Below are 23,951 nucleotides of genomic sequence, written 5' to 3'. Positions count from 1 at the left end.
TACTGCTACATTAACTTATGTTTACATTCACATTAGTTAGCCCGGTTTTAAGTCTAATCCTGGATTTGATCACATTTGGAACACAATGTCTTCATGGAACAATGAGAAACCTTGTTATTTACCTCCCTTTATACACGATCCAGGTGTCTGATTGTCTGTGACGGGGCAGGTGTTTTTAACTCTTTCATGTCCAGTTTATTTTATTTTACTTTTTCCAGTGACATTTATTTTATTATTTTGAAGTTAATCTTTTCTGTGCTGACCAAGTCACTTCAACAAGAGAGTATTAGTCTTTGTCTGCCTTCACTTTGCTGAATTCATTTCTCCATCTAATCATGAGTATTGACATCAAGAATCCTCTGCACTTCCACTGTCAGATCTTTACACTTTTGTGTAAACCGTCATTACATTCTTCATCATTACTTTTTTTCGTTTCTAACTTAAATGTAACTTCAGTACAAGAAATGATGCACAAGCCATGTCAATTATCCATAAAGTTTTAATGAAAAAAAAAAAAACCAGCGATGTACCCATTTAACAACAAAAGAAATTAAGAGAAATTGTAAGATTTCGAGAGCCAAGCTCTTATGTACAGCATATTGCACTAGAAAAAGAACAAACATCCCCTGGTCCTCCTCCAGTCCCTCCATCGCTCCATGTCCAGCGCTGTTTGAAAACTGTGCAGCCGACACAGAGCAGTCCCAAAGATAACACAGCCAATGCTTTAACAAAAAACTGCTACATCTGGACTGGGTCTCACTTCATACGACACATGAATGTGAAATCCTTGAGACCACTCTGAACGTAAAGAAAGCAATGTGAAGACAATACAAACTCCCTGCGTACACCGCACCGGGAGTCTGAAATCAGTTCCACTGTTCAGTTCATGTATTAAAAGAGATATTTTTTTCACTCCATTAAATTACATTCAAACCCTTAAGATACAGATTTTTTCAGGAATGTTGGACATGCATTTTTACTCCATTTACATATATTGAAAAAGCCCTTGAACTGAGAGTGACACAGCAGACTTGGCAATATCCAAAACTAAAAATGCCACAACATTGAAAAAAACAGCAATCATAGAAAAGCAAAAAAAAAAAAGTCATGTTGTTGTAGTTCTTTCTTCGTCTTCTTAGAAAAATGTATGGAAAAATTTAGCAAAAAACTTTTCATAAAGATAGCAACAATAGCTGTGTCAAATTCATCGCTAATGTATAAAAACACCTAATCACAGCACTTGACAGTAAAGATGCACTCTTTCTTGGATATTCAAAAAACTGATTGAAGAAATTTGATATTAAAGACACTGAAGGCTGAACATATAACAAATTTTTCATCTGAGTCAGGGTTGCAACAGTGGCTAGTAATGACAGGCTCAGATCAACACCACACTGATTGAGTGGCTGTTCAACCCATCTCACATACAAATAATACTGGGCACCATGGTGGCTCATTCCTCCTTCAAATGTAAACCCACAGCCCTGCTAGATTGTAGAAAATAAAGCACAAGGACCCAGGCGTGCTGGGCCGATCCAGCATATCACAGATCTTAAAAAGTTTCAGGAATCTAGAGGGGAAGTTCAGCACAGGAGTAGAAAGAGAGAGGCGCAAAAAACAGTATACAGCTAAAAAATTGTTTAGTTGTTTTTTTTTTTTTGTTTTTTTTTTACAGTGCACATTGACTGCAATCAGTCGTTTCTGATATTGAGAAGGTTTCGCGTGGTGAAACTCGCCGTTCGTGCTGACAGATGTCAAAGGTTGAGCCTGTGCCTCGTGAGCTGATGTGAGGAATCAAACTGATTTTTATTTTGTATCAAGGCACAACAAACGCGCCGTACTGATTGTGCCAACTCCATTGTATCAGAGTATGTTGATCTCACAGAGCCCAAGTGAAACAAGCAGCTGTGGCCAGTGACTTTGGGTAATTATGCCAAGTGTTGATGACGATGATAGTGTGGCAGGTCTGTTACTCACAAGGCACATTTTGTACATTTGATTGTCTGTTGTTCACGTGATTTGTAAAGACTCGCACCATTTGTGTGAGAACGCACGAGGCACATGGCTTTAGTCCAACCTCCCCACACACAGGCATCAAACACACAACTGAATGCACGTCAACAATGAGAAGAAAACGACTGTACACACTGAGATAGCATCTATACAGTAGCACTGAGCAAATATACACAAAATAAATTAGAATAAATTATCTCAAAGAAACCAAACAAAATGTTCTCAGTAAGGACAGGGAGTAGTTAAACATGACGTTCAATGAACAGAAGAGAGTGCGAGTGTGAAGCTTTGGACTGAAGACTATCTGAATTGGCTCAGCGTTCAGTGTTTGCAGGAAACAAACTTTTGGTTCAGCTACTCACGTAGTTAAAGAAGAAACCTCCTAACAATACACTTCCATGTTGATGTTGAGGGAAAATGCTTAGGAAAATGTCAAAAGTAAAACGAAGTGTCTTTGCTTGTTCAGCGCCGCCTAACGTGAACAATGAACGGCTAAAAGCATGAATGGAGTCTGCAGAGAGGCAGATTTTTAGCACACGTCTCATAAGAAGCATCAGTTAATGAACACGGTTATTAACTACTCCCTGAAGAAAACATAAAGCAGAAATAAACCCATCAGTGTCTTCAAAAGCTCATATCATGAATCTACAACAAACTGAAATAATACATCAAATGAGGAATTTTTAACATCTTATTTAAAGTCTCCAAAGACTTCGTTGATAAACCTTACATTGAGAAACAGTGGCTGTGTCATTGCAAAATGCTAACTTAGCAGTTGTCACACGAGGATGTATAAACGTTCTCCTATACCCAGATGTGTCTGTGTGTTCGTAAAACGGTTTTTGAACTGTACAGAAGCTGTGTTTTACTAAGTTCTCAGTGAAGCTTAATGTACAACTGGCGGTTTTGTGAAAGAAAGCACTTGAATAAGAGGTTAAAGTTGGGATATCACGTATTAGCACATCAGGTTTGAATCAGTGCTCGAGACATTTACACCTGGAGTGAAACAAAATGAAAAAGCATCTCAGTAAGTTGAACCCAAAATGTGTCTGTAACAAAGTTATTTGTAAAGAGGCGTATTTCACTGACAACAGCCATGTTTTGAGAAATGTCCTTCTATGGATGTCAGTTTGATTGCAAATGCAGCTGATCCCTAAGATTTTTCTTCCTTCCACTGGCTTGAATATTGCTCACCCCTAAAAATGTTGAGAAATTTCCCCCACAGGCGACCCACAATGCAGCAGAGGGCAAAGTTGCGATTGTCATTCCAGCCAGAGAAAGAAATCCTGAAACGCTTCAGAAAAGGATGAAATTTATCCAAAGCCTTTCAGCTGTCTGATTGTTTCCAGTTCCCTGATCGTAATCCCACTAAGGAGATTTGTTTGACTTTGTGCTTATTTGGTTTCACAATTACTGCACATTTTGAAAACAGTAAGCACACACTCCTACAGACAAATGATCACAAATTGAAAGAGTAATCACGATTACGATATCAGACCTTGTAATCTTCAGTACACCTCAATTCAAGTATACATGCATTTATCCTTTAAATCAACAAGATCTTAAACTACACAGTGGGTCTTTAGGCGAATAACATGAGTGGTACTGGAGATGGAGAGCTGATGGATGACACCAGGAAACAGACACAGGTTGATATAATGTCCCTACGTCTACAGTGGAAGCGGATAAAACACGCATCTAAACTGACCAACAGCGCAACACCAGTGTGTAACACTGCCACAATGTCATGACAACCATTTTCAAATTAGCCAGTGTGGAACAGTAAAAGATAAGTACAGGGCTTATTGTTTTTCTGAGAATAAATTAGAAATGTGCCTCGAGTCCTCAAGGTTTTAAGTCAGTAACTGCAGCACAGAAATGTCCATGTCCACAGTGTTTCGCCAAAAAAAAGTGGCCTAATCTTAAAATTGATCTCTTTCATACGATATCCTTGATGCAAAGGAGTATGTACTGTGGCAGGAGAGAATAAGGCATTCCCTGGACTGATGGAGGTCCTTCAAGACTTGAATTACCAAATAAAAAGAGCAGTTTACTGTACAAAATAGGTAATCTTACAAATATTTCGAAAATATCTCTTCAAACACAATGGCTTCTTCTTGGAGAGGCGGGAAAAAAACCAAACAAAACAAAAAAAAAAAAGAAAAAAGAAAAAGAAAAAAAAATTGTATTCAGTCTCCGTCCAGCGGTGACCATTGTTTTCTTCATCTCATCTTCATATTCAATTAAAAAACAAAATCCAAACCCGTGTTCCATCTTACAGTGCCATCTCTAAAAGTCTGGTCCCTTGTTACTTCTGAGGGAAAACAAGGGCCGAGGCAAGGGCCAACAGGAAGTCCCTTCATCTCTGCTCTCCTCTCAGGCGGGGGACGTGAGCCTGTCTTGGAAACAGAAAGCCAAACAGGGCCATCGTAAGGCGCATCCAGGCAGGCAGGTTTTGTCTCTGGTGCCTCATCAACTACAAGAAGACAGAAAAAAAAAAGACAGAAAAGTATTAGCATTGAGCAAGGCTGGACGTTCAAAACTTAAACATGTTAAATCACTACAAATCACAGTCGTGAAAATCACTGGTCGAAATCTGATTTCATCACGTCTTGGTGAAGCCTTGTGAACTGTGGTAAACCCTGTGAGCTAAAACCATATGACCAAGAAGACCGAATGTTTCCACAACATCAACCTGTGTCTAGCAAACATGTCTTTCACATGCACGTCCTGCACAACACCTCCGCGGAATATATGCAGTATCAGTGCAGTGGCTCTCATTCCCAGACAGAAGTTAATACAGAAATAATACATGTTAATTTGGATGTTTTCTTAACTCAAAAAGCTGATGAAAGAATGAAAAGGTTCAGGCTAACAACTGTAAAACAAGATATTTTTAACCCACCGGAGCTCGTCTTAACAATATCGCTCTATCCTCCTCCCTCACATTCGAGTCAGTCTCTCTTATTAAATGTTGCACTGTTGACTTTTCGACGAGAAGCTCAAAGTGAAATGCTTTCAGAGAACATGCTTCCTATTTCATCACAGCTCTCTTGTAACAGCAGAGTCAGCTGAGTAATTACCAAAACAAAGCAAAGGAAACCAAAACTTCTCCCACCCATGGAGCTGCCTTGTCCCGGCTCTGTCATTTTCTAGTGGGGTGTGTAGCCCTTGTGGACTACAGACAGATGAAGGGATTCCTGCTGCATCCTGCAATCTCCTCTCTCCCCCCCATCCCCATCTCTGATGCCACACAGCTCCCACTGGCTTTCTGAACAGTTGCACTCAGATATTGCAGCCCGTTGCATAAGCATTCTTGTTACGATCTCTCTCACTCTCCCGGCTCTCTCCATCAAGGTCTCTACCAGCCACAGGCTATTTGATGCAGAACTAGCAGACTGAATTGAATTGAACCAGCACCACTAAATGTAACCCTAATTGTCCTTAATTACCTTAATTCTACACTGCTGAGCTTATTTAAACAGCACCCTGGTTTGTTCCACATGAGGCTCATCTTTCTGCTCTCATTTCCGTAGGTAGTGGAGAATGACCTGTTTTGTGTGTCGTTTTTAGGTTAACGCATACTAAACGATTATGAAAACGGACAATGTGAATTTGTGCTCTTTCACTTAATGTTAGGATGGGTGAACTTTTTCTCCCCCTGAAATAAAGCATTAACATTTTATTGCTCAAAGAAGTACTCGACTCAAACCACAAACACAATGTGCTCCACATAAACAAAAACCCACACATTAGCCCACATCAGCAACTTCTGCTTGGAGAAACAAGTGAAACGGTCTAACAATAGCAGCAGAGAGCGTACAGAGAAGTGATTGGATATCATGAAGGATCACTTGTGATTATTCTCCCTTTGGATTATTCCTACAACAGCAGTATCAGATCCTGCAGGATAAAACCAACTCGAGCGCAGACAGCAGGCGAAAAAAAAAAGAAAAAAGAAAAAAAAAGAATCAATTTCTCTCTTATCTCTGTCACAAAGTCACACACACAAACCAAAACACACACAAAGACACACACACTGAGACAGTCAGTGGGACAACTGAGGTATTGTGGGTAGCCGTCATGTTACTGGCTGCGTCTATAAGTGTGTGAGTCAGACTCTATTTTTAGACGAGCATATAAACAGCCGGCCAAGTCTACCCAGACACAGAACAGGAGCTGCTTGCTCTTGTTCGTGACAGTCACATCAAACTCACCTGCTCTTCCTCAATCTTTATAAAGTCTTTGTCAAGTTCTCAAACCATATATCCCTTTTTTTCTCTCACTCTTTATCTGTCTTCCTTTTTCTCTCTTTTAGTCTCTCTTCTCTCTTGTAGAGTCTCTGCTACCCTGTTTACCACACAGTTAAGTGCTTTTCAAAACTTATCAACCACACCTTGTTGTTAACACAGACCCCATGGCAGTCACAGCAGCATATAAGAAACATGATACCCCCTCCATTATATCTGCACTTATTAACTAAGTCCATGATCACGTGACCAGTGTGAATTATTAGTCAGACCAGTAAGTGCTTTGTAAACCCTGATACAAGTAGCAATCTGACCTGTTATCCATCACACCTTGATACCAAACATGTTGTTGTCTTTGTCATGTTCCAGGTACGGCTGAGATAGTCTCAGTCTAAGGGCATCTGTAAGATTATGACATAATTCCTTTCCATGTGGATTTTACTTCTTGACATGCACTATTAACTGCACATCACGAACTACACAGGGTATGCGTGCCTAACTACTCTCTCGGGAGCTTTGCAAACAGTGAACCTCCACGCTCAATTCACTTCATCATCCCTGAAGCCTTCACAAGTCCCAAATTGCTTCATGCTTCGTGTGGTGTGTTCAGTATAAAGAATTCAATTGAGGAAAAAAAAAAAAAAAAGTCTGTCTACTTTCAGGTAAAAGATACATGTAACAAACCGACTTTTAAACTTTTAGATTGCGAAGCGGAGGCAAAGGAATAAAGGATCCTGCTCGGAAATGGGAGAGTGACATTTCATCTGCTCTATCCAAAAAAACATTGGCAGTATTCAAACAGACGACGGCAGGAATTTTACTCATTTGTTTTCTTTCGATTCTTTAACCAGGGACCGTACCCTATTCCTACTGACTGTAATGGCAAGGTATCAGTGCTACAGTGACACAGAAAATTGGCAGCATAGCCTGTAACCTCACTTCCCAGACTGAGGTATGGTTTCAGAGTTTTAGAAGACAAAAATGACCATGACCACAATACCAGGTTAAGAGTTAATATCTGGATATTTACAGTGAGAAAATGTGCTCCTAGGACATTCTCCTATGTCTCCTATGTAACTAAACTATCCCTTATTAGTGATTTAGGATTTATCCTTCAGTATGGCCAAAAAAGTGGTTGAATCACTGCACAGGCTATTTTTATCCAGTGTGGGTGGTGGCCAATCCAGCTGGCAAAATGTTCTGCGCCTTTCTTCCCAAGAGTGAGCCACAAATTGGCACAAAGTAGCTTTGATTCTTGTCTCTAATCAAGTAAAAGCTGACACACATAAATAGTTCACACAGGACACACAAACGCAAACTTTTTGTCTGAAAAATATATAGTGTCTAAAAATATACTCTGAGTACTAGTTACCCACTGGACCCAGTGTCCCTTGCTTGTCCTTATCTGTGATATGCAGATAAAAGTGAACTGAGTTAATAGGTTAGGTGATATCCATTTCGTCTTTGAGGCGATGCAACTCCTCTTGTGTTCGTTTTGTTTACACTTTGTGAATAAAAGTGCACACAGGCTCAAAGGTCGGTTGTTTGAGGTGCAAGGTCGTTGAAGGTTCCACTTCACTGCTTGGGAGTGAGGCTTACCGGTTCAACATGATCCTGTTGGAACTTGTCGCCAATCTCCCGAAGTTTACGGCCAATTTGCGCCTCGACGCTCACCCCTGCCTGCTCCTGGGGCCTCTCTGCCATCCTGTCATCTTCCTCCCCTCTGCCCTCTTCCTCCTCCTCTTCAATCTGCCTCTCTCCCCGGTCCTCCATAGGCTCAAACTGAGCGGGGAAATGTGAGCGTAATCCAGCGTTGCCTAAAAGGAAAACATCAAGCTTCTTAAAACTTGTGTTGTTGTTGGATCTTTAAAATGCTACGCCGTTGTAGTTGACGGCAGTGCCAAGATGAATACAAGGCAAAGAGACATCTCTGATACGAGTGGTATTTTATATTAGATTTCAGTTCAGTAAAAGCACTAATGTTTTCCTTTTTGATCTTAGACTAGATAATGAAAACACTGTGGACAGTCTTAAGATATGACAAATGATCTTGATTACTATTAACAGCCTTCAAACACAGCTGTGTCTGCCCAGCTTAGTCAATCTTATCAAATTTACCCCAGATCTTCTTGTGGATGAACAAATTAAAAGATAGGCACTCAAAGTACAACTGAAGAGTCCACAAACAAGAAGAGAGAGTCTTGGTAGGCGGAAAACTCAAACACCTTATTAAATCAACAACAGCCTCAGTGAACAGCCTCAGTGAACTGCCGCCTTTCTGTGGGCTGTGTCACTGAGTTTACTCATTGCCTCTAGCATGCACTTCTGCAGTCATGCCACTTGGAGGGAAAACAATAGTTTTTATGTGTTATCATGTGTGCAGAATGCCTTGCTATTCTGCCTGACAGGGGAACGTAATACGTCTAAGGAAGTGAGCGGACCGGACTGTGTTTGGGAGAAGAAATGGCACTGAGCCGAGCGCATGACATCCATTACTGGTTAGATTACAATGAATGACAAGGTAATACCAGTCAGTGGTGCTTGTGTATTGATGACTTTAAACCCAGAACAACATGTACCTCACCACACTGACACTGAGTCAATGAACAAACAACATTCTGCTTCAACATTCGTTCAATTCAATTAGTGTGATGTCACACTGATTTGATTACACATGGCAAAACACTATTGAATTAAAATAGATGGGCATATTAGTGTGGGTATGTACCTTTATGTATGTATGAAATTATTGTTGTTTGTTTTTATTGTTTTCAACATTATAAAATGGCAGGGATGTGAGTATTGTATACAAAATTTAAGCTAATGACATATACATAAAGAATTATGAAATAAATTTACTACTACACAGAAAACAAGCAGCTTGTCATGTCTTTTAAGTTCTTAGCATGCATATATTACTACGACGGAATCTCCCAAGTAAAAGGAAAATTAATCTAGGCTTGTCTGTTTTGCAGTAATAATTAATAAATAAGTAGAATTTAGTTTGTCTAACAGTCCTGTTCTCATACCATCTGAATATTTTCAAACCAGAGAAAGATTTTCATTACTTTTGGTATCTCTGAGGACCTTCACATATTCATTTTGGTGCTTGAGGACAGTTCCCGATGAGGAACCCGCTAAACAAAAGGAATGACTAATAGTTTGAGGTTACGCTGCACATACATCATTCAATGCTGTACACTCAGTTTCTAAATCCCTAAGCCCAGATCACTTTGAAATATCTCATCCCTCCTTACCGTGAAAGGGTATGCGAGGCTGCCAGTGCAAGCTGCAGGGCAGCGTGTTGATGCTGATGCTATTGTTGTTGTGACTTTGTGATGTGGGCACAGCAGCAGTGACGGCAGCAAAGGCCTGTCCGGCTGCAATCGGTGTGGCTCGGTCTTCGTATTTGACGTCCCTAAAGGACGTTCCCCAGAGCTGCGAGATGGGCTGTGACATGTCCTCCTCCTCATCATCCATCCGACGCCTCAGCGGTAAACTCCCTGGAGAGAAGAAGGGGACATGAGATAGAAACTTTAGAATGCAATAACAACTATGTGTGTTTGAAAGTGCTTTGGTAACGTAAATACTGTGCCTGACTCATACCTATGTGATTACGAGCTTTGACTCAAAGGTAATTTGGGTGTGATTTGTGTCAAGACCAAACAAAAAGTGCTCAATATCATCCTGTTATCAGTGGAAACTTTGCACTCCAGCAGATGGAAAATTATCTCACTCTGTCTACATTAAATGTAAATAAATCATTAGTCATTATAATACCCACTAAGAGGCTTATGTTGTGTGACGTGAAAACAAACAAGGAGAGATGAATCGTCTCAGAAGCACAGATGGATCTAGTAATGTAAATCCATATGCACAGAAAGGCAATAAACATACAAGAGGCCAGATGTAGCTACAGCCATCATCTCTTTTTTTTTAACATAGTGATGAGTAGCAACAGGAGCCGCACGTATGGAAACACCCTGCGTAGGGGGACCCAGTGGGCGGCTGAAAATGCTATGCCAGATTTGCCACCCTCCCGCAGCTGATTTTGCCAAGCTATTCTTGAATATGTGCCAAATTGTAATTGAGTGCCAAAAGATTCACCAGAGAGGCTTTTTTTTTCTCCTCAAAATTACCTTAATCTGGAACAGTGTGCCACAGGGCAGAGCACAGTCAGGGGATCAGGTTCCTCCTGCACAATTCTGCTGCTCAACATTCAGACCTATGCTCACCGTTTCCTCTCTCGATCACACAAACACTGGATAGTTGCCTGTCTACTCTCTCAGCACACGCACACACTCAGCAGCAGGTGGTGCGTGAGTGAAACCTCAGTGAAACCAAAGTTCTGGCTAGACTGTCATGTGCTGAATGCAGAAACCGTTTCATGAGGGAGATAACAAGTTTCACTCCATCCTCAACTGTGCCTGCTGAGAGCAAACACTCGCACTCTCTTCCTTGTTGGCCGCGTGCCACAATCTGAACTACTGTTTCATCTTTTTGTCAAGGGTGCCTCTCTTTTCCTTTTGTTGTGCAAGTGGAGACAAATGAGCTGGCTTGACTGGCAAACGCAAAAGTTGAAACTGGATACACTGGTATTGTGTTTACTGAGTAAGGCAGCAGGTTTTGTATCTCTTTGTGAAACTGTCCCTTTGCATGATGTCACAACATATGGAGTCAAAGGAGGAAACTGTGATAAAACACTGTCTGATTAGCTAGGCCATGTTATTAATGTAATATGTATGTCTTTTAATCAGACTGTCTATTCACTGGTAAACAGAAAAATTAATTATTGACCCACACATCCCCTACCCTTATTTCCATGGCAATGAAATGGGTCCATTTTGCCAGTGCACACTAAGTAATTGTGCATTACTGAAATTCAGCACAGCCTGAATTTGTTTTAACCTCTCCTCCAGGCAAGTTAATAGTGATTAATTAGTACTATCCAAGCAGTGGGGCCATCTCTGTAACTGTGCAGCAAGTTTCGCTGAGATCAAATGTGAACTTGTGTTGTGGGTCAATGACAATGTGAGCCCTGTCTTGAATTTCCACTGGCAGACAACAGAGGCAGAGGACTGGCAGGATTACCATAGTGTCAGACACATGAAAAAAAACAAAAAACAAACATAGACAGGGAGACACACAGAAAGACATTATGACACACACACATACACACACTGCCTGGGGCTTCAGGGAGGCCTGGCAGCCAACACGCAGTGCTGGTCAGAGGCTCAGAGCTGGAGCAGAAAGTGGCTCCCTCTGCTGCACCATCTGTGCACCAGGCTCCCCTCCACCCACAGCTCGGACTGGGGGTGCACACAAGGTGAGCTCTGCTGCGTTTTCACCCACTGTCCTCATGTAACTAGCAATGCATATCCCGTGGATATCAGTGTGCAGGTGACATGCTCCAATGAAGCCATGAACCCTACTGTACCCATCCCTGGAGAGGGACAAGAGCTCATTCAGCTAAACGGTGAATTTGTATAGTGAACGACGTTTTTGTTACAGAACTGCTGTGGCTGCACAAAAAATAATAACCAACTTATATTTTAATTAGGTTGAGATGTTGTTTATATGTGGGCTCCGGATGACCACCGGAGACATGCTGCATCTTTATCCGCATCAGGAGCACACTGCCCGGGGGCAGCTCACTGCGTAAACACGCAAAGTCTGACCGCTCATCACTGTAGACACAAAATCCACAAAGTGGCAACACGGCGTCTACTGAAGAAACCTGTCCAAACAGGATGCTGACACAGGGCGATGCCCAACAATAATAACACCCCCTGCAAAAGTTGAGAATTTAAACTTCGTCCGTTTTCGCCTTCACTGTTTTTTTTTTTTTTTTTTTTTCTCGCTTAAAAATAAAGGAGCAACTTGAGCAACCAACAACTTGAACCTGGACTGTGGCTATTTTTTTTTTTTTTTTTTTAAGCAAACAATGCAGCAACATTTCAGAAAGCACTGTGATAACTGTTAGTCGCTTGGCTCCCATTATCCTCCTCTGACACTTTCTCTTCACTTCGCCTGACAACTCTTCGCCAAAACAAACACCCCTGAGATCAGTAAGTAGATCTGGTCACTCGCTCGAAGCAGATATTACCTCCTGGGTGAAATAACCAGAGGACAGGCCATTTTTCCTGCGGTCTCCAGCTGTGCCAACTGGCTGTATATTGTGTAATGATAAAAAAAAAAAAAAAAAAAAAAAAGAAGTACAGACCAGCGCTGTCTCAATCACCGGGAAAACACATGCCGGGACGCGCAGGAGGTGATGGACGGAGCCCGTCGCTTGCTCACGTCGTCCGTCGAGACTACAGACGAAAACGTCCCTGATATGAGGAGCGGGACGGAAAACGCAGAGGCGCAGTGGATGCTCTCTGCCGTGCGCCCCCTCATCCCGTCTCTGCCCGGGCACGACCGGGCTCCCCGCACATTTGTTGACAAACTCTCCCACACAGCGAAAGCAAGCGGCGGTGCATTGAGAGGATTTTACTTTATCTATTTATTTATTTATTTATTTATTTATTTATTGTAAATGCGACCATTGCACTCACCGCCAGCAAACGCGCTTTCCGTTGCGATCGGTGGTATCTTGACAGCCTGCTGGTGCCTTGTTTCCTACGGATTGCGGTGGTGGTGGTGCGATTCGTATCCGTCTGTGCATTACAGCCACTCATGGATGTTTGCTGAGTAGAGAGGGGTTGTTGTTTTTTTTTTTTTTCCCCCCCCTGTGTCAAAACGGTCCGCCCTCCAGGCTGGGACCCGCCCCTTAATAACGTGAAAGGAACAGAGTCAGCTACACGGTTGTTATGCAAATACAGCAGACAGAGAGGATATAAAATGCAGGTATTTCTACAAAAAAAAAAAAAAAAAAAATCATCTTACATTTGTGTTTTTGTAAATGGGTCGCGGTGGAGGAAGCATTCAGATCATTAAGTAAAATTGGTAATATTTTACTGAATTACAAGTAAAATCGCTGTAATATTGTTTCAGTAATAGTAAATAACTAGCAACATGCACTCAATACAGAAAGATGGCTCTTGTGAGTCTCATCATCAGATTACTTGAGTGATAATGTGTAGGTGGCATTTTACTGTTAAAGCTGATCAGGTGGTGTATTTAATGTCGGGTATTTCAATCTATAACAATACATCATATCAACTCATTTTATGTTTTGCATGAAAAATTGAAATTTGCAGTTGCCTAATTATACCTGTCAAGTGATATCTTCCTCTGAACTGTGAGTATTAAGTGACATCAAATGGAAATACTCACGTAAAGTACAAGTACCTTAAATTTGTACTTAATGTAGTAAATTTACTCAGTTACAACCAGTCCAGTGCAAATGGGTTAATATAATCTTTTGCTAAATTAATCCATCACCTGCCATTTTGAGTGTTTGTGGCTGAATTATTTTATTGATTTTAAACAAAAATATGTATAAAATTAAAGCGCTGGAGACTAAAACTGGTGTCTGCATGAGATGCTGAGCTGATGCTGTTTTGTTGTTGAGTTTAAAAAAAAAAAAAAAAAAACATTGTGCCTGGCCCTTTAAGAGAGCAGTCCCCCTGGCGACCATAAGCTGGTGACACGCAGCGGACCAATCAGATGGTTTGTTTTGGTCCCGCCTTCTGTTTCGTGTATCTTGACACGTGGAGGGGGAAAAACACAAACCCGGGTCGGACATGTGACTGCTCTCAGCGCTCAGCTCAGCTGATTGGGAGCCGCTGCTAGATAGAGTGATAGCACCCACCCAATTGCTGGAGTCGTTGTGGTGATGAGAGGTGTACTGTCAAGGCAAAAAATAAATAAATAAATAATAGGTTCACGAATTCAATGGTTACACATGCATGTCAGTGAAACAGATTTTATTTATTTTAAGTTTGATATTGTTATTATCATTGTATCTGATTATATAGAATGATATTCTCTGTTTGTATAAACGTGTCAAACCAACATCATAACATAACATAACATAACATAACATCATACTGGTGAAATGTAACTGTACATTTATTGTACTTGTAGTACAGTTTTGAGTCACTTGCACATGAATATTATCATGTAAAGCTACTTTATACTTCTACTCTTCTATATTTCAAAGGCAAATATTGATCTTTTTACTTCACTCTATTTATGTGACAGCTTCGTGCCAGCAACACTGCACATTATGATTTTACATATAGCCTATCTGTGGTCATCTTATAAAATACAATGCATTTTTTACAGATGAAATTACCAGCATCTATACATAACATGCACTACCTCCAACAATTGTATTACTATGACAACAGTAACAATTATGCAAACATGTAATGAACTATGCAGCAGGCCATTTCCTTATGCATAATGAGTACTTTTACTTTTGATACTGTTAGTACATTTTGCTGATGATACAGCTTTACTATTACTTAAGTAACATGGTAGGATGTCCTTAAATGCATCCTGGCTTGGCAATGGCATGACAACAGTGTATTGATATTAGCATTGAGCCATTTTCAGTTCAGCCCCTGAGGGCATCCATTGTTGGACATGGCATCCCTCTCTGATGGATCTACAGTGACAGTGAAATAAACAGCAGCCATGGCTGGTGACCCTCACAGGGTGCAGGGTGGGGGCACGCCTACGCATGGCATCACTCAAAAGAGGAAGAAAAAAAAGTACAGTGAAACGAAGCCTGATCTGTAAAAATGGGTTATTGAGTGCAAAACAGCCAGGCAAGAGGAGTGAGACTATTTGATCCATGGTGTGAGTCAGATTTTTCCCAAGAGACAATATCTGGATGAAAGCAAATGCTGCTCTGTGGAGCACTGGTCAGCTCGTGCAGGTTGTTGTGTTTTCACACTAACCCACTCCTTTGTCGTACAGCTGGTAATGTGTGAAGTGTGATTTTCTCAACTTTCAACAAAATTCCCATGCACAGTTTATTGGCAGACCAGCAAACAACCCCTCCTCTGCCTTGTTTAAGCTGCTGCTTGATGGCTCCCAACCCCCCATGCACACCAACCCCCACCAACTCTAATCCTGCAGCGAAAGGGACCCCACCCAAAATTTGGAGATCTGATGGTGGTTGTTTTTGCTCGCTCTCTCTCACTTGCTCTCTCTGCATGTGTTTGTATTGGGGGGGGTTGTGCTGTAAACCTCAATAAAGCTCATCAGTGGTCAATCGATGAATATTGAAGCAGATTGCATGGATAGGAATGGCCAAAAATAAAAGTGTTTTCAGTTATTTTGCTCTAAAGAAGCCCACTCCTTCACTCAGTGCATCTTGATTGCAGCCACTTAATTAAATCTTAAATCTTCTCAACCAAACAAATGTTAAACTCCTTTTGCATTGAAGCTGCATTAAAAAGGAAATATTTCAAAATAGACCTACTGACTGGTTGCTAATATAATGCTACTTCTTCAGCTACAGCTTCTGACCCAGTGGCATTGAGCCTGAGGTCATATGTTTGCATTTCATAGTGGCAGCATGAAGAGTCACAGAGGTGTCAAGAGCAAATATAGGCCTATGCTAAATAATTTAGATGAACCCAAGTTTCATGTTGGACGCCAACTATACTATTTTATCTGTTGTGGACGGATTTTCAGATATTTATGTTGAAGGACACTGCTGTGTTATGTGAATAATTACTAATAAACACCTCAACATGAAAGCACCTTTTGAAGAATATAAAGGGTGAAAAAAAAAACCCCACGGGAATTTAGTGAAAAACTTCAGTTTAATATGGTATTCAAGCATTTAAAGCTACTTTTGAGAGGTGGAAGCTTTCAAAAGTTAATTAGTCCACTGTGTCCTGCTTTTGGAAAAACAAAGGAATGAAAAAATCGAATTGCCCATAAGTATTACATCGCTTCCCCCCCCCCCCCGAGTTCCCTTTATCAATAACTAATTAGTTTTCCCAAACAGTAGCTCTAAGAATAGTGCATTTCAATCACAGTTATTTTGCTCATTGCCAAGACTCTGTGGTATCCTGTAGTTTTTCATCAGTTAAACTGCAGTTTGGTGAAGTCTTGTTGTCTTTTTGAACTCAGAGCTGTTAACCATATTTGTGTTGCACATTGGATTTTTTTTTTTTTTGTTTTGTTTTGGCAGAGAACATAACATGATGTGCTGTCAATGCAAGACATTCTCAAAAACACAGACGCCATGCATTGTGCAATCTCATCCACTGTTTTAAGTCATTTGCTGTCTTTTGCTCTCAATTGCACAGCTTCAACCCCTTTGAAGAGGGAAAACAGCCTTTGTGGTGGCGCTGAACTAAGAACTTGTCATATAAACTGAAACTTCCAGTACCTCTAATGTGTCAGGTGCAGTGGCAGACAATGTGTCCCAGCCCATTTTTATCTGAGCAATTTTCCCCAGTGAAGCAGTCACAAATTCTCCACAGTGAGTTATTTCTGACTACATGCTGCCAGCGGAGGTGATAAGGCTCTGGATGTTGAAATTTTTTCAAAGATCACTGCATAATGATACAATTTGCTTTGTGGCGTTTTCCCTAATGGTGCCAGACGTCCAGACACTTTGTCTTCAATCTTCAATTCGTTCCACACCCAAACAGCTCCATCAGTGTTTGTGCTTGTACTGCACTTCGCTTTTGCATCACAATTTTATGGTTTCATTCGCCATGCCATTTAATTATCTACCTAAATCCCTGTTTTAGGAGCCAGTTCCTCACATAAATTGATTGTGAAATTACGTGACAGAGATGCCAAGCTTTCACAGGTTATTGGAAACCTCTGTCCGCCTCCACTCCTCCTCCTGTCTGTTCTGTCAACACCTCTTGATTTTAACCACAGGTACAGTGGGGGGGGGGGGGGGCTCAGCCAATGAACGCGGCTCTCCCCAGAGTTCATCCAAAGGTAACACATTTGAAGCCCAGAGCCACCTGAGGGAAACACATCCCTATGATTATGCGTATTTTGACACCACTTTAATGCCATGAATTAAATGTAATTCTATACAGAAATAATACCGAGCACGTTTTGGATGAAGCGTGGTTGTGCGGAAATGAATATGTTATAATGTGTCTTTCAGTTTGTCTTCACATGTTTCCAGCTGCGATGGCAAGTTGCAGTAAATGAACACTTAATGATTACTGAGCAGCAGCAGCTCAGGTGGTAAACAAACCATTTGTCAGGCAGACTGGCAGCCACGGTGACACCTGTGCAACATCCAAAACAACTCACAGATCCAATTTGCAAGTGTCCTTACACTGGTGCACAGCTACAGATTATAGTTGTCACATTGCTATTGTTGGATATGCTTTTGGCTGCATCATTTATTGAAATAATTGGTTGTGATTAATTCTATCATATAACAACATATGACATTATACACATCCATTTATCTGGGAGCAGTGAGTAAGAGAAAGCAACCAGACTTGTTTGGTCATGAAGACAATTTGCTACTTATTCAACATGATGAACTTCAACAGTTCATCAGTCACAACTGAACAGGAAGTCAAGCTGCGTTTCACTCATTACTCTGAGTTAGATGACTAAGATTGTTCATAGTCATACTCATCACTTACTCCAAATGACTTGAGAAACTGTTACAAAATTACACTAGTTGAGTCCTTAGGTTGCTTTCGCAGTAAAAGAGCCAAGTAATAACAGAAAACCTTTTGAATCACAGTTAACAAAGGGCTCTTGAGCAAACCACCAGACTGCAAAACTGTTGCACAGACCACAGTATGGAAGTATGTTTGGCTTTTATTACAACATGAGATGTATTTTTGTAGTTTTGGCCAACATTTCTAATATTATCACAACACCATCCTCATCAAAAGCACTGATTAGTTTAGGAAAGGGGCAACATGGCAACAACAAAACCTGATGGGGAAAACACCAAGTGGTCAGAGAATCACACTGTTTGTTGACAAACCAGCAATTTATCCAGATTAAAGCCAATACCACAATCTTGCCCTTACCTTAACTATACCACTGTTGCCATGCAGTTATTACAGAAAGAGCATTTAAAACATTTTCAATGGAAGTAAAAAAAAAAAAGAACATAATCTTTATAATAATAATCTTTTGCAGATTTGTCGTCTTGTCTGGTGATAGAGTTGGCTGTTTTAACTCTGTGTACACTCAAGAGGCAATAATGGGGTTTTGGGAAGACCATGTCAGATGCGATGAACTGCTTCCCTCCGTTGACAGAGGGGTCCAATGGGGGATGGGAGGGTAACATGCTGCTGAAAGATATGTCTGAGTTTGTTTTTTTAAGGTGTGGGAGTCCACGCTATTTTACAAAACACCGGGACAGCAAATCTTGTTACCTTGCAGTCTTGACATGTTTTGAACTCCAAAAGTTCAGGTGCAACTGAACAAGATGTACAGCAGCATGTGCTTGTTCAGCTCTTCATGGCTGCTTTTATACAGTCCCTCTTCAGAGATGTCACACAGTTTTCTAAATACTTCATTGGCTGTTAAAGTGTTGGTAAGTAGGTGCTGTGCGGCGGATTAAAAAAAGAAAGCAAAATTATTGAAGGAAGGAGACATGGATGGAAATAGAGTTGGAGTTGCTCTTGTTTCTACGGTAACTGTCGATGGGGAGGTACCAGGGATGAAAGTGGAGGGAAAACAAACCTCCCCACTCCGATGGCAACAGCACAGCAATTGGTTCTCGTTTCCTGCGAGGACAGGAAGAAAAAAAAAAAACATAACAAGGTCCCCTAGTAGCCCAGGAGACACAGTTCGATGTTGCATCAGAAAGCAAGAGGCAGGGCAAAATCAACACGCGCCCGCAAACATGCACACTCCTCTTGCACATGCACATACACACACCCACTCGCTCTCACACACGCACACGCAATCACATGCTCCACTTCACCCTGCAGCCGCCCCTCCTGCTCATGCTCTCCCACTCTCCCGCCAAAACATCTACAGCACGTGAAACCTGCCTAGAAACCGAGGGGAAACTTCCGCCTTGCTTTGATTGGCTGAGCTCCCTAGCAACCGCGTATGCTCAACCAGCCAGTCAGGCGCGTTGTGAGAGGCACACTGACCCAATGAAACAGATTATTCAGAGGCGCGGGCAGGCACAGTGACCTGGTAACAGTCAGGAGAAGAAGTCAGGGAGACGCTGGAGGGAGAGAAGAAAAGCTTTCTGTGATTGGCTCACAGATTTCCTCTTTGTTCTGATTGGCTTGATGCTTTTCTCTTTGCAGTCATTCATACATTTCTCTGCCTGCCTCAGCACTAGCTCCCCCGTTTCCTCCACCCTCAGCCAGTTCGTTCAACTTCCAGAGTGGCCACCCTGCCCTCAAGGAAAACCACTGCCCAAGGTCAAGGCAAAGACTGCACTGCTGAAATGGGATTGGTTTAGACAAGCAGGAGCAGAACAAGATCCTAGTAACAAGTCTACCTCATCATGTCAGTGCAGGATTAAAGCCTGTGATCAACAACTTGTTAAACAGCACAAGTGCTCTTCATGTTGTCACTACTGATGAGCTTGTTATTGTCTTGCTTGTAATGGACACAGGCCAGTGAGAGGTGTAATTAGCTTTTCACTTAATAATGCAGCATTTGACAGGGCTGTTCTCCGGGCGAGTTACAAGCCACAAATTAGCAAATGGTTAGTTTGTTTTGAAAAACTTCGCGTTTGAAGGCAGCCTGGGCGAGGTTTGTAGACTTCTTTTTAAACATTCCAAACTGCTTGCTCCAGTAGTGTGGGGAATTAATGTCAATACCCCGCAGGATCAGGAGTTCACATTGAATAGTTAATGAGCTGGGGGAGAGAAGGACTCAAATAATTTTGCGAATCGACCGTGCCATGCACACTGCCTAATTTAACATAACTGCAGGCAAAAACTCAGTCAGGCAGCAACATTATACTGCCATGATTAGTAAAAACAACATTACCATCCAACACAGAAATCGCTCATAGCTCCCTAACAAATTACTTTACTTGGGTTGGAACTGAATCTATATTAGAGAATTTATTTTCGCTTTCAACAATAAATGCTGTTGTGTGTTATTTATTCTGCAATGAATGTTTCATTTTTTGTAATTTGGAGCTAATAAGTGTTTTCTAGTGGTACAACAGACCAAACCTACCAGCAAGTCTGTTTTTCATGCAGCGACATGACGGAAGAATCGCTCACTACATGTGGTGCAGAAGTCAAAACACAACGGCTGTCAGGAAATGTTCCTCCACTACGAGGTGATGGGAAAGGTTTTACTGCACCTCTAATGCACTCACTTGACAGTTTAGTGGGTACACCTAGCTAAAACTACGGCACTCTAATGCAACACATCTGCAGTCAAAGCTGCCTTGAGACTGGAGGGGGAAAAAAAAACAGAAAAAGCACTGGAGCTCCTGGTGAGGTCTGAGATCAGTCGGAGGCTGAGCTGAACACAAAGACACAGACACTCCCACAGAAAGCACTGGTGCTTATGTTGTTGGCTAGCTCATAGCTAACATCTGTACACTGGTACATTAGGGCGTATAAACACTGACCAACAGTCGATTTTGCATGAATGATGCAAGGTGAAAATTTGCAGTGCCTGAATGCACCGTTACACCTCATTAGAGTAATGTTAGACATTTAAAGGCACAGTTCCACATTTTGCAACGTAGGCTTCTTCACATTCCTGCCAAAACACAGATGAGAAAGATGAAGCGCCTTCGCTAATTAACCTCACTGGTTAACATGTTATATCGTGTTATATCACCTCAGTGTGACAACAAGACTCTTTTATACAAATTAAACCAACAAGATATTGCATATTAATGAGTGAACTTTGGAGGTGCTGGCGGAGGTGCTTTCAGACTGAGCCAGGCTAGCTGTTTCCATTTGTTTCAGTCTTTATGCTAAGCTAAGATAACTTCATATTGAACAGACAGATATCAATATCAAATTCTTCCTTCAACTAACTCAGTAGAGTGACAGCAGCAGTGACAATGGCACTTTTACCTTGTTCACCCAGCTTTGTGCAAGTATGTGTTAAGTTAGTCATTATGCAAGCTCCTCTGCAGTTTATGTATGATAGAAGCTAAATTTATTCCCCAAATGAATTGCTATTAGGAGTCCCCTGAGACCTTGGTAGCCTGAGGAATTACGAGATAAAGATCACATGTATTTAGCAGTCATCACAGGAGGATTTCTCATAGGGAAATGTACTTAGATGTGAGTCTCTAACATAAACCTTTTGTCAAAATGAATATCAGCTCTTGGGACCTAAACACAGTCTTACATGGTGTGTATGGCTGAGACTAAAGGAAGCAAAGCCAGCCCTATATCATAAAACAAATCAGACATCAGATGGTTTGATCTTTAAAGTAGATATGTGAACTGTCAGCACCCCAAGAAATTTTGCAGGCTTTGCTACAACAGGGTCAGCACTAAACTCTTTTATTTCCCCGCACAGACCTTTATCTAAGTTGTTAAAGGTCGGCAGTCTCTGTTTCTCTCTTTGCCAAGGCCTCATTAATGTCAGAGGGGATGACTTCAAGACAAACAACCCTTGCGGGCCTTTCCAAATGGCCTGGAGCATCTGATGACTCACCTAATTTAAAGTTGCATTTTAAGGGACCATAAATCCCCCCTTTCAATACATGGCTCCATCTTTCACCAGTCCAGGCACTTCTCAGAAGCCCATATGTGTCATGAGTTTGGAGATTTTATGTTTTGCATTACGTCACCTGCCCCAGCTATAGGGATTTACATATCCTTGGGTTCCTGGGGGGAGGGGGGGGGGGTCAGCGGTACGCTGTGCTCATCCGTGAAATGACCTATTCAACTTTTTCTTTTCTTTTTTTTTGTTTGGCCTGTAGAGAGGATCACCTCTGCTGTCTGTGTGAAGCTAATTGGACACAGCACAGCACCAAGCTAGGCGTCACAGCCAGGAGGAATAATTCCAGGAAATAAAACATAAAGGTACTGTCTTCATGAAAACAGTGTGCATTCAGCATTTTAAGCACATCACTGTCACCGGAAAGGACGGGCAGGGGGAGCAGAAAAAATAAAAGATGTTGGACAGATCTGTGAATAGACAGCAAAATCCTTGCTTCCCCTTAAACACTGACACACACACACACACACACACACACACACACAAACACACTTCCTCCTTCTTTTGATTCCACTGGATGTAGTATTATCATGCAAATAATTCCTTCAGCAGGAAATACTAAGGAAGGGATTAACATATATTCATTAATACTTAAAAAAAACTCCATACTAATGTTTGACCATAAATCTTCCAAATACTGCTCAGCCTTGTTCTTATCATCTTGACACACTAACTACATGGTTGTGAAGGTATAACAACCATGAATATACTCCTCATTGAAAGAGAATTGGCAAAATATACAAATGCTGGGAATCTGGTAGTTTTAATTGCTTCTCGTTTATTTATGCAACTCTGACCTAGTTAGCAACTTTTCCAAAAATCAGTCAAATCAATTATCCCGCCTTGGATTAGCAGACATAAAAGACCCACTAGAATTTCACAACATCACTTCACTGACATGGTTTAGAGACACAGCAACCAAAATCAATTGCGCAGCTGCTCGTTTCTTTGAAATCTCTCACACTGGTGCAGCTTCCTGGGCAGCCCCGGTGTATCTCAAGGGGGTCAGCGGCTCTGAAGGATCTCCACTGTGCTGCTGAAGATTGCCTGGAGGTGTGACAGCCGCCCTCTGATCTACCGGCAGCCTCTGAAGATCTGAGGACACTTTGCCCATTTCGTCAGTCGCAAGCGCCCCTCACATTAAAGCAGTGGCACTTGAATGAGCCACACAGGCACACAGCATGAGCCTTGATTTCCATTTCCATTTCTTGTCTTCCTGAAAATAAAGCGCCGGAGAATGTCTAGAAAGGAAAGGCAGATATTGTGTAGCCAAGCTGTGTGAGTCCCAGGCATGTTTTGAATAATTTTAAGGTTGTCTTAATTAGACAGCCATTATCCAGTAGCTCAGTCAGCGCATGGTGAAAAGCATTTTAACTAACACCCACTATGCTTCACACCTCGAATCTTAGCCTATGCTGAATGCAATTTTGTACCCCTCAGCTTGCTGAAATGTGTCAATCGGTTTTGAGAAATGATCCTGTTGCCACAGAATTTTATGCTTGAGAAATTCTATTTTCTGGTCAATTTAAGAAAGAAAGAGAAGGCTGCATGACTGAGCTGCAAATTAATTTTACTGTCTTTACGCTGGCTTCCTTCCTCTTTTCCCAGGGGCTTTGCTTTTTGGGCCGCCTGAGCCTTACACAGCTTTCTGTCACCGCTGCACTCCACACATGGGTAACAGATGTTAGCGCCATGTGTTCCAAGATGGTATTGGTACCATAATATCCCTTGTACCCCTTCAACAGATGTGGCTCCATTTCAGGCAGTGCGTTTGACAAACACACCTGTGGCCAGCACCACTTGCCTTTGACAACCAGCACATTCCTGCAGCTTGCAGTCAGTGGAATTAATGAGCTGTTCTGAGTTCTCTGTGTGTGAGGGAGGAACACCTATAACACTCAGAATACTGCTTTGACATATGTTTGAGAAATTCCCTAATATGCTCACAAGACTGAGTCTACAGCCAGCTTGCAGCAAAATGCTAAATGTGTGTCCCAGTTCAGTGGCCACATCCTTCAGAAGACATGGTCTATAAGTGTGTAGCATCTGAAGACCTCTCTCTTTTTGAAAAGTGATTCATCACTTTCGTGCAATGAATGGATA

General features: G+C 41.6%; 1 protein-coding gene across 1 annotated transcript; it reads right to left on the bottom strand.

Annotated features, from left to right (window-relative positions):
• Positions 1–481: 481 nt before the first annotated feature.
• bmf2 (BCL2 modifying factor 2) lies at positions 482–12,977 on the bottom strand. The gene is made up of 4 exons (XM_071479149.1): positions 12,821–12,977; positions 9,521–9,766; positions 7,863–8,080; positions 482–4,489 (listed from the first exon to the last, which is right to left on the bottom strand). The coding sequence occupies exons 2-4, from the start codon at positions 9,741–9,743 to the stop codon at positions 4,373–4,375; spliced, it is 558 nt and encodes a 185-aa protein (XP_071335250.1). The 5' UTR covers positions 9,744–9,766; positions 12,821–12,977; the 3' UTR covers positions 482–4,372.
• Between the last annotated feature and the right edge of the window lie 10,974 nt (positions 12,978–23,951).

Source organism: Trachinotus anak, unplaced genomic scaffold, assembly GCF_046630095.1.
Source record: "Trachinotus anak isolate AG129_WGS33_773 ecotype Australia unplaced genomic scaffold, CSIRO_AGI_Tana_v1 ptg000005l, whole genome shotgun sequence".
In the NCBI taxonomy this organism is placed as follows: domain Eukaryota; kingdom Metazoa; phylum Chordata; class Actinopteri; order Carangiformes; family Carangidae; genus Trachinotus; species Trachinotus anak.
Note: the sequence above shows the minus strand (reverse complement) of the source record. Positions and strands in the feature narration are given on the sequence as shown.

Excerpts from the sequence above, each read along its gene's own strand:
- bmf2 (XM_071479149.1), bottom strand. The coding sequence starts at position 9,743 with ATGGATGATGAGGAGGAGGACATGTCACAGCCCATCTCGCAGCTCTGG. Across the intron at positions 8,081-9,520 it reads GCCTCGCATACCCTTTCACG|GCAACGCTGGATTACGCTCA; the intron begins GTAAGGAGGGAT and ends TTTTCCTTTTAG. Across the intron at positions 4,490-7,862 it reads AACAGGATCATGTTGAACCG|TTGATGAGGCACCAGAGACA; the intron begins GTAAGCCTCACT and ends GTCTTCTTGTAG.